Source organism: Oryctolagus cuniculus, chromosome 8, assembly GCF_964237555.1.
Source record: "Oryctolagus cuniculus chromosome 8, mOryCun1.1, whole genome shotgun sequence".
Classification (NCBI taxonomy): domain Eukaryota; kingdom Metazoa; phylum Chordata; class Mammalia; order Lagomorpha; family Leporidae; genus Oryctolagus; species Oryctolagus cuniculus.
In genome coordinates, this window is record NC_091439.1 from 108161084 (window position 1) to 108176222 (window position 15139).

General features: G+C 44.9%; 1 protein-coding gene across 16 annotated transcripts in view; it reads left to right on the forward strand.

Annotated features, from left to right (window-relative positions):
- Nucleotides 1-745: 745 nt before the first annotated feature.
- The window catches only part of AASDH (aminoadipate-semialdehyde dehydrogenase), a 40264-nt gene continuing 25870 nt past the window's right edge, over nucleotides 746-15139 (forward strand). For 2 of the 16 annotated variants that reach the window (XM_070048079.1, XM_070048081.1), the window contains exons 1-5: nucleotides 746-836; nucleotides 1611-1798; nucleotides 2426-2871; nucleotides 4279-4399; nucleotides 8400-8680. In XM_070048079.1, coding sequence (XP_069904180.1) covers nucleotides 2627-2871; nucleotides 4279-4399; nucleotides 8400-8680 — 647 coding nt within the window. In that variant the 5' untranslated portion in view covers nucleotides 746-836; nucleotides 1611-1798; nucleotides 2426-2626. Of the gene's footprint in view, nucleotides 1090-1549; nucleotides 1799-2425; nucleotides 2872-2959; nucleotides 3176-4278; nucleotides 4400-8399; nucleotides 8681-15139 lie in introns of those variants that run through there. The other 14 variants (XM_051820247.2, XM_070048084.1, XM_008267824.4 and 11 more) reach the window with 10 other exon arrangements.

The following is a 15139-nucleotide window of genomic DNA, read 5'->3' on the forward strand; positions in this document are numbered from 1 at the left end:
CACGTCCCCGTGCAGCCGCCGGCTTTCAGAAACAGACTCCACGATTCGCCCCGAGGCTTTGGCGCCTTCTGGAACTCGCTGTTCACATCTGCTTCTCGACTTCAGCCCGGGGCGGCTGTTGTAGAGCAGCTGTTAGGCAGAGGTTGGGGACGCGCGCCTCGCCTGTGGCAGGGGCTGGGCTCGAGCCCGGCTCCGGTTCGTTTCCTGCTCATGCTTCCCGGGACGTAGCAGGTGATGGCTCTGCGTTCCTGGGCGTCCGTCCCCCACGGAGGAGGCCCTGGCTGGGGCTGGCATCCGGGGAGCTAACCAGCAGATGGAGGATCTCTCTGCCTTATTTCAAATATGTATTAAATGTCCGCTTCACGATGACAAGGAGTCCGTGTGCAGGCGCCACAAATGTCGAGAGCTTGGAGTGCGCTCACTCCAGTTTTTCACGATGATTTCCCCTTTCTTCATATCCACCCTAGGGGGATTTTTATTACCACCTCATCTGCGGTTGAAAACCCAAGAACCTTGCCCAGGGTTTCAAGGCAGCGAATACAGAGGATGCGGTTCCAAGCCGATCAATTCCAAAGTCCTACAGATCCCGTCCCAGACCCAGCGTGACCAGCGCAAGCGGCTGAGCCGAGGACCGTCAGCTAACAAGCCTGCTGCGGCTGTCAGCTACCTCTGCGCCACAGCTCCGGGATATGGCCCACAGCCCTGAGGCGCGCGCGCGCTGACGTCAACGCGACGACGCCGGAGACTGACGTAAGGGCCGCGCGACGGGGTGAAGTGATTCCGGAAGTGCTGTTGAAGGGCGGGGGGAAGGTCTGGATGGGCTGAGACTTCCGCCGGTGAGACCCTGAGCGGGTCGCGGCGGGGTGTGGTGTCCGGCGAGGGGTTTGTGCGTCGGAAGCCGCGTGGGCGAGACCTAAGCCGGCTGCGGCGCGGGCTTGCGCGGGGTCGCGGGCGCTAGTGTGCGGGTCGGTGCGGGCTGTGCGCTGTCTGCGAGTCACCTGGCTCCCGCGCTCAGGGGGAAGTGCACCTGCTCCACACGGGGCGGTGGTGTTAAACGCGGTCGCAGGATGTGCGTTAAGCAGCAGCTGGGTAAGGGAAAATTAAGTTTCTAGCTTTATTTTATATTCACAGTGAAAATCAAAAACCGAGACAACACTGGATTTTGGCTAAATTCTCTACCAACCACTGGGAAACTGGAAATTAAAATTAGAAAAACATCTTAATTGTATAGATAAGTGTGATGTGAGTGTAGTTTGTCATTTAAATGATACTTTCTGTAAGAATTCATATTATAATCCTGCCCATTCATTAATATCAAATAAGCTTTAAAATATATTGATGAGGTTATTCTGATGTGGAAAATTAACTTCATGTTGGTACGTTCAAGGAAGATAAGTGGCTTTTGCAAGTGGACTCGGTTTTTATAAAAATGCCTCAATGGGATAGATTCCGTGTGTAGACGATTTGATAGGCACGTGCTGGAGTGGGTGGCAGAAGCATTAACTGGATTGTGAAGTAAACGCCTCTCCTACAGTTCTATGTGCTGTAGACAACCATTCCTACATGATCATTCGTATGTCTAAGGAAAGCTGAAAATCTGTCTTGGACAGGCCAAAAAGAAGTGCTTGGAGCAATGCTTACTAAAAACCACCACTGAGGTTCTCTGGTATTGCTGAGGTTTGCATCCAGAAGTCCTGCATCTTCAAAGTTTGAGTCTCTGCAGGTGTTCATTGTATACTCCTGAGAAGGTTCTTAGTTTCCGACTGATGTTAATGACCTGGCTGAATATTTTGACTCGGTAAGGAAATTGGCCCAAATAAATATGAGCAAATAAACTTCAGGATTGTCAGTGGGCTCCTTGATAAATCTTACTTGTTTTGAAATCTGGAACTAAGATTCTGGGGTAGGGGGTGATCACCTTCAAGGAAGGTTTTTGTTATCGTCAATCCTTAATGTTTCTCTGAAATACTGTTCCAAATGTTCTTGTTATAGACTCTTTATTGAGTTGTAATACTGTATTTAGGGGGTAAATCTAAACTTGGCAATTTAAGAATCAAACAAGGCTATGAATAAAACTATAGGAGTGTGACCTCTAAAGTGCTGTAATAAGTGCTGAAAAAGCACTCTTCTCATGTATAACAGTCTACAACTGGTTGGGTAGAAGGTAGGATTTTTTTTTTCCCCCAACAGAGATGCATTTTGCCTTCATTCGCATCTGAACTTAAAAGCAGACTTTATTTCACTAGTTGTTTCAAAGTCACTATATAGGATTTTGACAGTCTTAATCTTCCTATAACTGTAAGGAAAAATGTGCTGCTTTAAACGTGGTTTTATTGGTTGATTATATAGATTTTTCACACTGTGATCAGTTGACGTCTACACTGTTTGCATTGTCATCTGTTCTATCGTTCCTTTCTTTTTCAAGCTCTGACCCAGTGTTTGAAGTGACTGCATCAGATTCATTTTGGCCTCATTAGTCCCCAGAGTTATGCACGTTTCTTAAGTTCATAGACTATTCAGTTCCATGTCTGTCTTTGATAGTTTTACAAGGAGTGACCACAGAGAAGCTTCGCTCCCGATGTTTCTCTTCATACATAGTTCTCTGCTGTAGATGAACGGTGTCTAGATGCACGTTCGTGAAATGACTCTTCAGGAATTGGTGCACCAGGCCGCCTCCCTCTATTCGGACAGAATAGCCGTGTGTTTTGATGAATGCAACAACCAGCCTCCAGTTTATTACACCTATAAGACTGTGGTTACTGCTGCCTCAGAATTATCCAGTTTCCTGCTGTCACACTGTGACTTTGACGGAATTCGGGAAATTGGTCTCTACTGCCAGCCGGGAATAAACGTGCCCTCTTGGATTTTAGGGTAATATTTCTTTTTTCTTTACCTCTCAAAATCTTGAGTTACAGACAGTGAGAGGGAGAGACAGGTCTTCCATTGGTTCACTCCCCAGATGGCAGCAATGGCCAGAGCTGCGCTGGAGCTTCCTCCAAGTCTCCCCTGTGGGTGCAGGGGCCCAAGCACTTGGGCCATCTTCTACTGCTTTCCCAGGCCATAGCAGAGAGCTGGACTGGAATAGGGGCAGCCAGGACTAGAACTGGTGCCCACATAGGATGCCGGTGCTGCAGATGGAGGATTAACCTACTGCGCCACGGCGCCGGCCCCAAGGGTAATATTTCTTACTACTATAAATTTGATACTACCTTAAATTCATAACTTTGTAATTTATAGAATATGTTACAAGGTACTATTCTGTTGACAGTTGGATTTTTTTCTGTAGTTTGGTTAATTCTAGAGAGGCTAAAGGAGTTGACATCTCTCCTAGTGTTATGTGTAATCATTTGAATTAATTAATTTGAGCTTATTTAGGAGACACTAGAAATTTTCACTTGGCGCCTTTAAAAATGTCCAGATTCTAAAGGCTCTTCTTTGTCAGAGGAAAATAATTATAATTTGTAGTTAGACAACATAAGGATTTGAGAAGTAACATATTTTTTCTCTTGGAAGTCAAAGTTTAGGAGCTCATGCATTCAGTGGAGGGATGAATGAGAGTATTGGGTCATGATCCATAAAAGCTGAAAGACCATTGGAAGATCCTTAAACAATACCTATAAAATGTTCAGTCTCCTTAATTATTCCTGTCAATGTATTTTCTGTTATACAGCAAAAGGCTGCCAAAGAATTAGATTTTTTATCCTATAAGGTTTGTCTTAGGTTAACTATGTAAGTATAGAATTCAGAAATTTACTTTGATTCATTTACAAAAACTTAAAGAATTTACTTCAAAGATCTAGAACTTCAGAGTACTTTTTTACTTAAAATGACTAAATGTCTTGTTTATACAAGTTTTGCTGCATACAAGCTAATCCTAAAGCTCTTCTCCCCCCGCCCAGAAAAGCTCTCCTCCTGATCTGGGTGAAGGGTCTTTTGTATGAAAGTCTCATATTCTGCATACAAATAAGATGCATGCGGATACTTAGCTTTTCTCTTACCCTACAGATGAAGAAATCAGACTTATTTTAGTAGTGGCCGGCTAATCGTGTATTATACTGTGGTACATTGGCTCTTAAAAATCTTGCACTTTCTGTATTAAGTGAGAATTTAATGTAGAATTTATGTCCCCTGGATGTTCATGAAGAGCAAAACAATCTTTATAACCAGAGCTGTGTCGGTCACACTGCTGATACAGGATAGCGTGTGGAGAGAGAAGTACCTACAGAAGGATTGTAGTCGACAGACTTCCCAAAGCTGACTCTGAACTTGTTTCTTTAGAATTCTCCAGGTGCCTGCTGCTTATGCTCCGATTGATCCAGACTCGCCTCCGTCATTGTCAGCTTATTTTATGAAAAAATGTAACCTAAAGTATATCCTTGTTGAGAAAAAGCAAATTAATGTAAGTCTGGCTTCAGGGTGTGCGTGTGTGTGTGTTATCTTTCAGTTGAGTTCCCGCCTCTCATCTTGATTTCTAGGTTTGTCAGCTCCAGCTTAGCTTCTCAGGCTCCGCACTGCTGACGTTTTGTGTTGAGTAACTGTTGTAGAGTCTCCTACGTTTTTCTTTAAAGACTTTGTTTACTTGGAAGGGAAAGTACCAAAGATACTCCATCCTGTGGTTCACATCGGCCAGCCCTAGATCAGGCCACAGTCGGGAGCCAGAACTCGATACAGGTCTCCCACGTGGGTAGCAGGGGCCCAAGATACTTGGGAACCATCTTCCATTGCTTTCCCAGGCATGTTAATAGGCAGCCGGATAGGAAAGCTAACCGGGACTCAAACCGGCACTCTGATACTGGATGCTAGTGTGGCAAATGACGTCTTGACTCAGGCAGAGCGCCAGCCTCTGTCCTGTGCGTTACAGGATCTTCTGCAGTATCCCTGGCTTCTACTCAAACACTAGGAGCACCTCACAGCTGTGGTGATCAGAAATGCTCCAGACCTTGCCAGATGGACCCTGGAGGCGCTCTGCACGTCTCACAATCCATTGGGAACCACCTGTCTATGGCATAAAACACATCGCCTGGCCTTACAGTCGTTTTGAATTTCCTTTTTCTTTCCAAAGTATTGCCTTTTCTGGAAAAGTTCTATTATACTCGAAGCTTTTAGTTATTTGGGGGTGAGAGACGCAGTCATCCACTGCCTCACTCCCCAAATGCCTGCAGCAGCCAAGACTGGGCCAAGCTGAGGCCAGGAACCCAAAACTTAATCTAGGTCTTCCTTGGGGGTAGCAGGGATTTAGGTATTTGAACCATCACCTGCTGCTGCCCAGGGTGCCCAGAGGCAGGGAGCTGGGATTGGAAGCAGAGTAGGGATTCTAATCCAGGCACTCTGACAGAAGATGTGGGTGTCCCAAGTGGATTTTAACCGCTGCACCAGATTCCTGCCCCTACCTGAAACTTCTGTCTTTATATATTTATGGCATTTATAGTCATCAACAAATAATTTTTAAATGGAAATCTGGCTATAATCCTTTATTTGAAAGGCAGACGTAAATCTGTCCATCTGCTGGTTCACTCCCCAGGTGGCCACAACAGCCAAGAAGCTCTAGTGTATGGCAAAGCCAGGAGCTTCATCTGGATCTCTGAAGTGGATGGCAAGAGCCCAACTACTTAGGCCATTGTTTGCTTTCTCAAATGCATTAGCAGGGGCTGGTGCTGTGGTGCAACGGGTTAACGCCTTGGCCTGAAGCACCGGCATCCCATATGGGTGCCGGTTCGAGACCCAGCTGCTCTACTTCCAATCCAGCTCTCTGCTATGGCCTGGGAAGGGAGTGGAAGATGGCCCAAGTCCTTGGGCCCCTGTACCCATGTGGGAGACCCGGAAGAAGCTCCTGGCTTCGGATCAGCACAGCTCCGGCCGTTGTGGCCATCTTGGGGGTGAACCAGAGAGATGAAAGACCTCTCTCTGCCTCTCCCCTCTCTGTAACTCTGATTTTTAAAGATTTATTTCTTTGAAAGTAAGTACATTCCAACTGTATAAAATTGTATCTCTTCATCAAAAGTTTAAAGCAAATATACAAATATGAAACTAAAAATCAAATGCACTAGCCGTTAAATAGCAACCAAAGACATAACCAAGAAACACTGCTTTCAGGGCAAGACCTGGCATATACACAGGTTCAACAAACAGCCCATGCTTAATTATTTCTTGTTTATAAGACTATCTTACCAAAGGAGAATATCATAAGTGGTATATTTAGCTGTTTTTAATTTATTTTCTATATGAGCCAATTTATATTTGAGAATAATTTAAAAGTAGCATATGTGTATAGGGATAAATATCAAGAAACTATCTTGATATTTAAATCTCATTAAATAAAGGGGGAATCTCCCTAGAAAATTAGTCTCAGATTAAGGCCTTCAGAAAGAACTAAAGTTTTCATGTGGTTAATATCTATATAAACAAATGGGTTTTTGTCGATTTTCAGGATCAAGGAATTCAGTAGGTGTGCATATCATAAATACTTGGGCACAGAGCAAAATGCCTTAGCTAGTCCCTTTTCTGTTGTTTATTTTTTTTTTTAAAGATTTATTCATTCATTTGAAAGAGTTACAGAGAGGAGAGGCAGAGAGAGGTCTTCCATCCGATGGTTCACTCCACAGATGGCCGCAGTGGCTGGAGTTGTGCAGATCTGGAGTCAGGAACTTCTTCCAGGTCTCCCACGCGGGTGCACAGGCCCAAGGATTTGGGCCATCTTCTGGTTTCCCAGGCCATAGCAGAGAGCTGGATCAGAAGTGGAGCAGCTGGGTCTCAAATGGGTACCCATGTGGGATGCCAGCACTTCAGGCCAGGGCGTTAAATGTGCTGTGCCACAGCGCCAGCCCCACCTTTTCTGTTATTTTTGATGATGGTTTAAGTGCTTTTCCTTTACTTAGGAGCAGTCAGTAAGGATTTAATGAGCATTGCTGTATGCCCAACATCCACTAGAGCGGTGGTTCTCAATTGGTGACAGCATGCCTCCCAGGGGACAGTTGGCAACGTCTAGAGATACTTTTGATTGTCATGGTGGAAGTGAGGTACTACTATTGGTGACACTGCCAAAAATCCTACACTACCAAGATAGTCCCATACAAAGAAGTATTTGGCCCCAAGTGTCAGTAACGTTGAGGTTAAACTCTGAACTAGGGACAGAATAGGAGGACTTTGGTGTGTAAGCCCTCCAGCTTCTTACAATGTAGTTTGAGAGGAAAAAGTTGATATATCGCACCTGTAAGGTCAACACAGACTGACATTGTCCTAAGCAAAGTAGATGTACCCTAGTAGATACGTTAAATGTTTAATGGAGGATGATTTTGAATTGTTCTTTTTTAAACATGGGCCATACCACTGCAAACGCACTCAACACTGAAAGCAAATGACTTGAGACTCTTGCATTGTGACCTTTTCCTTTTGTTCCTGCTATTTTAAAAACAATCCTTAGCCACTTGAAAGGCAGAGTTAGATCTGCAGTCTGCTGGTTCACTCCTCAGATGGCTGCAGGGGCAACCGCAGGGGCTGGGCCAGCCAAAGCCTGTACCCAGCAACTCCATCCTGACTTTCCCATGTAGGTGGTTTCCTAGGCATATTAGCAGGGAGCCGGAATAAAAGCGGAGCAGCTGGGACCTGAACCAGCCCTCATACAGGATACCGTCATCCAGGTGATGGCTTAACCTGTTACCCCGCATCAGCCCCTCTTCATTATTGCTTCCTTTAATGTGAAAACTTAAGTTATGGTTCACTAAGCTATTTTTTTTTATCAGCCTGAAAGTTACATTCAAAGGAACCTCACTTTCAGCTTGCACAAATGGAATTTAACATCTTTTCTTCCAAACTTCATTAATCCATCTCTACCATCAAATTACCTGAGTCAAACCCAGTAGTTTTCTTGTGCTTACTGCATATCCAAGAAGTCACTGCATCCTATTGATTCTCTGCACATAGACCTTTGCTGTCCATTATGTTTCCAATGGCCTAGTTCAGGTGCATACAGCAGAGCTGAGTTTTTGCAAAAAAGTTCATTAACTTGCTCTCAGTTTTGCTTATCCTTCTGTCCTGAAATCCTGATGTTAGCCACAGTATGGGCTCACTTGGATCAGATCCTCTGTATTTTCCGTTTGCCTCAAATGCCCATCCTCACTGTCTGGAGAAGAGCTGAATTCAAGCGTACTCCATTTCCGTGCTTGCCACATTGCGTTACAGTTGTATGTTTTTTGTGTTTATTTTGAAGGTGAGTCTGAAAGTAAGAGTAGCACCTTACTGTGGGAGATTTCATTTTTTTTAATTCCTGAGTCAAGAGCAAGTACCCCCCTCTCCCCAACCCCCAAAAGTTTTGTTGACTAAACCAATGGATATTTCATTATATCAGTATAAAAAATCTTTTAACATATTACTGTTGTAAACTTTGTCCCCATCTAACGTAGAAATTCAGGTCTTCCCATGAAGCATTATTGAACCATGGCACGGTTACAGCTGAACATAATGACCTGGTACTCTTCAGACTTCACTGGAAAAATGTTGAGGTGAACTTGTTGCTGAGTGATAGAAAAGAGAAACACAAAAGTGAGAACAGCAAAGAAGAACACGTGGACATAATACGGGAGCATTGCTTAGCCTATGTTCTACACACTTCAGGGACTACAGGGACACCCAAGATTGTCAGAGTGCCCCATGCGTGTATACTACCAAACATCCAGCATTTTCGGTAAGTTCTATCCTTTGATGCTTTCTTACTACTTGTATTTTCGGGAAAAAAAATTTTTTTTAAAATGCCTGTCCTTTACAGCTCTGGTTCCTAAATTGATGGTTCTGAGTAACTGGGTCTCTTGTCTGAAATGCAAATGAGGTCTTCACCTATTTGATCCGTTTTGGGGCCAGTTAAAGAGCAAACCAATGACTATGGCTGGAAACTTAATTATTAATAAAATGAGAGGAAAGGTTTTCCAGGCAGAGGTCTGGTATAAAGGAGTTTGTCCTGTTAGCGTGTGGCAGGTTAGAAGCCTAGAATGCCCAGTTGAAGGTTGAACTTAGTCCAGTAGATGCAGAGACATTAACAGGTTCATACTTTGTGAATCCACTCTTCAGGTGGTACTGTGGAGTTTGTCTTACTGATGTGGTCAAGACGTGAGAAATCTCTGAAGTTGTGATTCTCAATTTATGAAGAAATAGAGGAGGAACTAAGCCAGAGGAATGTAGTCTTTTGGAATCAAAGTATGAAACAATAATAGAAACCTGATAAAATACTTTTATGTCATTATAGTTTTTGTGTAATCAATTGGAGAAACTTTTCATAATTCTAACTGCATGTAAATTAAAAGTGAAAATAAACAAGTGGGTGTTTGGTGCGAGGGTTAGAATAGCTGCTCAGGGTTCACTGCATATTTGCAGTGGGACAGCTCGGATCCCAGCTTCTCGCCTTCCAATCCGGTTTCCCGCTAACACACACCGTGGCAGGCAGCCGGCAGTGAGCAAAGTACCTGAAGCCTTTCCACATACCTTGGAGAGCTGGATTGAGTTCCAGGTTCCCAGCATTGGCTGACCTAGGCCAGACAGTTGTAGGCACTTGGGGAATAAACCAGCAAATGGAAGAGCTCTGTCTGCCTTTCAAAAAATCAAACTATTTTAAAAGGACTAAATGTAACTTCAGCTCAGCATATCTAATCAGTGTAGACTAGTGAGTTATTTTACTTTATTTCTCAACTGACACATGAATACTTGTGGGATACCGTCTGATGTTTTGATGCGTGTATATGTTATGAAATGTTCAGATCAGGGTGAACATAACCATCTTCTCACATTTATCTCTTTCTGGTGAAAACAACTGAAAATCCTACCTACTAGTTTTTTTCTTTTTTAAAATATACATAGTCTGTTACCTGTAGTCACCCTACTGTGCAATTGAACCCCAGAACTTCTCTGTCCCTATCTATCTGATAGTCATTATTCAACCTTTCCTGTTCTCTACTTGCCTCAGCCTCTGGTAATCACCATTTGACCCTGGACTTCCTGAAATCAGTATAAGTGATACTGTGCGATGCTTTTCTTTCTCTGCCTGGCCAATAGTACTTAATACCATGACATCCGTGTTGTCTCAGATGAAAGGAATTTGTTCCTTTTCATGGTTGAACAGTGCATGTATCACGTTTTCTCTCTCTTCATCAGTTGATGAGCACCTAGGTTGTTTGCATTTCTTGGCTGTTCTGAGTAGTGCAGATATCTCTCTGGCAAATTGATTTCATTTTCTTTGGATACATACAGTAACAAGGTACCTGGATCATGTGGTAGCTTCATGTCCCAATTCTTGAATCTCTGTATATAGTGTTAGACAATGGCTATACCAGTCTGCGTTCCCACCAACAGTGTGCAGGGTTCTGTTTTCTCCTACACCCTTGCCAGCTCTTACCTTTTGTCTTTTTAATAACAGCTGTTCTACGATGACTAGTGATATTGAGTATTCTACCTATTGGCCATTTGTTTGACTTTCTTTGAAAAGCTCATTTAGATCTGTTGCCTACTTTTTTTTTTTTTTTTTTAAAGAGACGGAGGAGATCTTCCATCTGCTGGTTCACTCCCCAAACGGCCACAATGGCTGGGCTGGGCCAGGCCAAATCCAGGAGCCAGGAGCTTCTTCCTGTTCTCCCATGTTGGTGCAAGGGCCCAAGGACTTGGGCCATCTTCCGCTGCTTTCCCAGGCACATTAGCAGGGAGCTGGACTGGAAGCAGAGCAGCCAGGTCTTGAACCAGTGCCCATATGGGATGACTGTATTGCAGGCAGCGGCTTTACTTGCTACACTACGGTGCTGGCCCCTGTTGCCTGCTGTTTAACTGGATTATTCTTGAGCCATTGAGTTGAGTTCCTTATGTATTCTGCATATTAACCCCTTGCCAGGTGTGTAGTTTGCAGATATTTTCTTCCATTCTGCAGGTTTTCTCTTCAGTCTGTTGATTATTCCCAGAAGCTCTTCAGTTTGAAATCTCCTATGTCCACTTTGCTTTTGTTTGCTGTGCTTTTGAGGTGTTTACCCATAAAACTAAGTGTCTTGAAACGTTAGCTTCTAGTAGTTTCGTAATTTCAGGTCTTCTTACACTTACCTGTTTAATCTGTTTTGAATTGATTCTTAATGTGGTGAAAGGCAGGCTTAGCCTCATTCTTCCGTGTGGATAGCGTTTTCCCCTTGCTGTTCACCAAAGATTGTCCTTTCTCCAGTGCACATCATACCTTTGTCAGATCTGTAGACGTGTGGGTTTACATCCAGGCTCCCTGCTCACTTTCCTGAGTTTTCTTTCAGTCTGTTTGAGGAACTCCTCTAGGCAGGGATGGAGGTGACAGATTCTCAGCTTTTGCTTGGAAAGCCTTTAGTTCTCCTTCACATCTAAATGGTAGCTTTACTGGGTAGATTATTCTTGGTTGGCACTGTTCGTTCAGTTCTGTGGAAGTCTCATCCCATCACCTCCTCACCTGTAAGTTTTCTGCTGAGAAGTCTGCAGCCAAGAAAACTGGGATGCCTCTATTTCTTTTTTTTTGTGGCTCTGGGAATCCTCTTTATCTTTAATCTCGGAGAGCTTAATTATATTTTGGGGTAGATTTGGTTGAGTTGCGTTTTACTGGTGACCTCTGAGCCTTCCTGTGTCTAGATGTTTGCTTCTTCAGGGTTGAGTTTCCTTGTTATCTCTGAATATGTTTCTATCCATGGGACCTTCTCAGGTCCCTTTTGAAGCCCAGCTTTTGGATTTGCTCTTTAATGCTGCCCCAGAGTTCCCAGATAAGCTTCCTTCATGTCTCTTGGTTCTTCGTTTTTTCCCTTCTGTGTGTGTGTGTGTGTGTGTGTGTGTGTATATACACATACAGATTTTTTTTTTTTTTTTTTTTGACAGGCAGAGTGGACAGTGAGAGAGAGAGAAAAGTCTTCCTTTTCCATTGGTTCACCCCACAATGGCCGCTGCGGCCAGCACACCGCGCTGATCCGAAGGCAGGAGCCAGGTGCTTATCCTGGTCTCCCATGGGGTGCAGGGCCCAAGCACTTGGGCCATCCTCCACTGCACTCCCTGGCCACAGCAGAGAGCTGGCCTGGAAGAGGAGCAACCGGGACAGAATCCGGTGCCCTGACCGGGACTAGAACCCGGTGTGCTGGCGCCGCAAGGCGGAGGATTAGCTAAGTGAGCTGCAGCGCCAGCCTGTATATTTTCAAATAGCCTTATCCAGCTTCCTGAATCTTTCTTTTTCAGTTGTTCTGCTATTGATGCCTTCTACTGTGTTTTTAATTTTTCTTAATGTGCTTTTCAGCTTAACAGAATTTTTAAAAATCAAGCAGAAATCCTTAAGTTTCTCTGTTAGACTAATGACTCATTTCTCTGATTTCCTGAATCTCCAAGTTTCCTCAAAACAGCTATTTTAAATTATGCATTCAAAAATTTGTGTCCATTTATCTGACTGGTTTCTAACACCTTATTTTGTTCATTAGGGAAAGTCCTTCTCAGTTCTTGATGCTTGTTGGTAAATGACATCTGTACATTGAAAGGATTAGGAATTTTTTCTGTATTTGTGTATGGCTTTGTGCTCGTCTTTGAGAAGGTAAACAGTCCACTTATTTTCCCTGAGCCTGTGGACTTCCTGCTATTTTCGCACTGGGTGACCTCCCAGGTCCAGGTCTGTTCCAAGTCAGGCATTGGTATACTGTTTCAGTACTGGAGGGTGGCCCTTCCTAGGTTTGTCCCAGATCCTCCGTTAGTGTGTTCCGAATGAACTGCTAGAGGGTACATCTGCCAGCACTGGCCCGGGGGACCTTACCTGGCACTGGATGGCATCATGGTAGGCCTGACTGCAGGGTCCAAAGCAAAGTTCTCACTGTCCTTCCCACACTGTTCTTCAGGGCTGGGAGCTGTGTGTTCTGGAGGTAGGGAGAAGTGTCATGGGAAGGCTCCGCCTGCAGTGCTGGCCTGAGGGCCTTGGGTTGGCCTGATAATAGGTTTCAATTCTGAGGTCTGCGCTTAACCCCTCTTTCTTCCCGAGGTGGAAGGCATAGAACTGTAATGCTTGGAGCTGGAAGGGGAGTGGGGAGTGATGATATGGCCACTCTGCTTTCTGTCCTTTTCACTATCTTAGGTGAAAACCAGGCACTGTGGTAGCTTCACCGGGTTTCCTTAGGTCTTGGGAAGGTAATGTGTGTGAGTAGCTGTTCAAATTGATGCCTTTGTAAGGAGATGATTGCTGGAATGTCTTAACACTTCCCACATTTTACTAGAAATGTTAATTGTAAGGGTTTTCAACCACTACCGAGAATGGCAGCCAAAACCATGCTGAGCAAAGAAAGTTTTATTAGAGTGAAGAACTGCCGGGAGCAGCCTCGGAGGGAGAGCAGCTCAGGGCTCATGTGTAGGGCTGGGGCTTTATAGGGAACTCGTGTCAAGGGAGGAGGGAGATAGGTGGGGATGAGTTGGAGCGGCCAAACGAAGGGCTGTGGGATGCAGGCTGGAGCAGCTGGAGAAGATACCAGACACCATGAGACGGGGGTCCCTAATGACAGGGTGCCCCTGGCTGCCTGATTCACAGCTGGGGCAGTGATAGGGAGCGGGAGGCACAGGACGTCTCCCTGATTTGCAGCTGGGACAAGGTGTGGGCATGGTGAGGCTCTGCAGACACATGGCACCTCTGTTTTTGTTTTCCTGATGCCAGGAAAGAGTGGGGGAGATGTCTCGGACCTGTGTGGATTCAAGACTCTCGCATTAATCATTTCTAAATCTAGCATATATGAAGGGCCTTCAAAAAGTTCATGGAAAATGCAGTTAAAAGATACTAAGGATTTCCATGAATTTTTTGAAGCCCTCATTTTACATTTGCACATCTCTGTGGATCAGCCACGTCTTTAGTACTCAATGGGCACCATGTGTTGGCAGGTCTAGAAAGAGGGAATGGCTACATGCTGTAGAGATGAAACTAATTTGCTTAGTAATATTTCTGAAATTAACGAGCTGTATGGGTTCTTGCCACGAATTCAGAGACGAGTTCTGAATACTGCCTCAAATAGACTAGACGACATGGTAAGTTTTTAAGCGTTTTAATCGGTGAGAAATGCGTAGGCGAGTGTGGACTCTACCTGAAGGAGAAGGGGCGGTCTGGAGATCAAGCTGGAGTCCATACCAAGCAGAGAGCAGGCGAGAGCCACGTGCAGCAGTGGTCATGAGCAGCTGCTTGCAGCTTAGCACCGGCAGCGAAGCGAAGGCAGAGAGTGAGGGGCAGCGAGTGAGGGGCAGCGGGGGAAAAGGGGCTGGGCCAGGCGCACTGTGTTCCAGGCCTTTTATGCACTTCCAGAGGGGAGTGGTTATGTAGCCTGACTGGCTGGTGGGCACACAGATGTGGTCAGGTGGGGGCCTGGCGATCACACGGGGGCATGGTGAGGCATGGTCTTCCAGCTCACAACTCTGATCGGTTGTATCCTATCCGCCTGCCTGCATCAGAGAGGTGTCTTGTAATTGGCAGTATGGTCTGTAGTGACCTCTGAGTGCCTTTGAGGATAGATTAGAGGAGGCTGGAGATGGGAGACTGGGAGATAAGGAAAAGGAAGATAATAAAAGCACTCTTTTTCTAGGAACTGGCCATAAGAGAAAAGAAATTCTGGGAGGAGTGTAGGTTTTCTCTTTGCTTTAAGATACCTGTTGGAGCTGGCGCTGTGGCTCAGCGGGTTAATGCCCTGGCTTACAGTGCTGGCATCCCATATGGGCGCCGGTTCTAGTCCTGGCTGCTCCTCTTCTGATGCTGCTCTCTGCTATGGCCCCTGTACCCACGCGGGAGATCCAGAAGAGGCTCCTGGCTCCTGACTTCGGATCAGCACAGCTCCGGCCATTGCGGCCATCTGGGGAGTGAACCAGTGGATGGAAGACCTCTCTCTCTGTCTCTACCTCTCTCTGTAACTCTGTCTTTCAAATAAATAAAATAAATCTTAAAAGATACCTGTTTATAGGTTTAAAGTAGGGAATTGGTTAACAGCATGGGTTTGAATAATAGGCATTAGATATTTTGAGATGTGAAGATACTGTGGAATATTTCTTTTTATTTATCTTTTTAGAAATCTTTTATTTAGTGAATACAAATTTCAAAAGTACAGCTTTGCGAATATAGCGGTTCTTCCCCCCCCCCCCATACCCGCTCTTCCACTCCCATTCCACC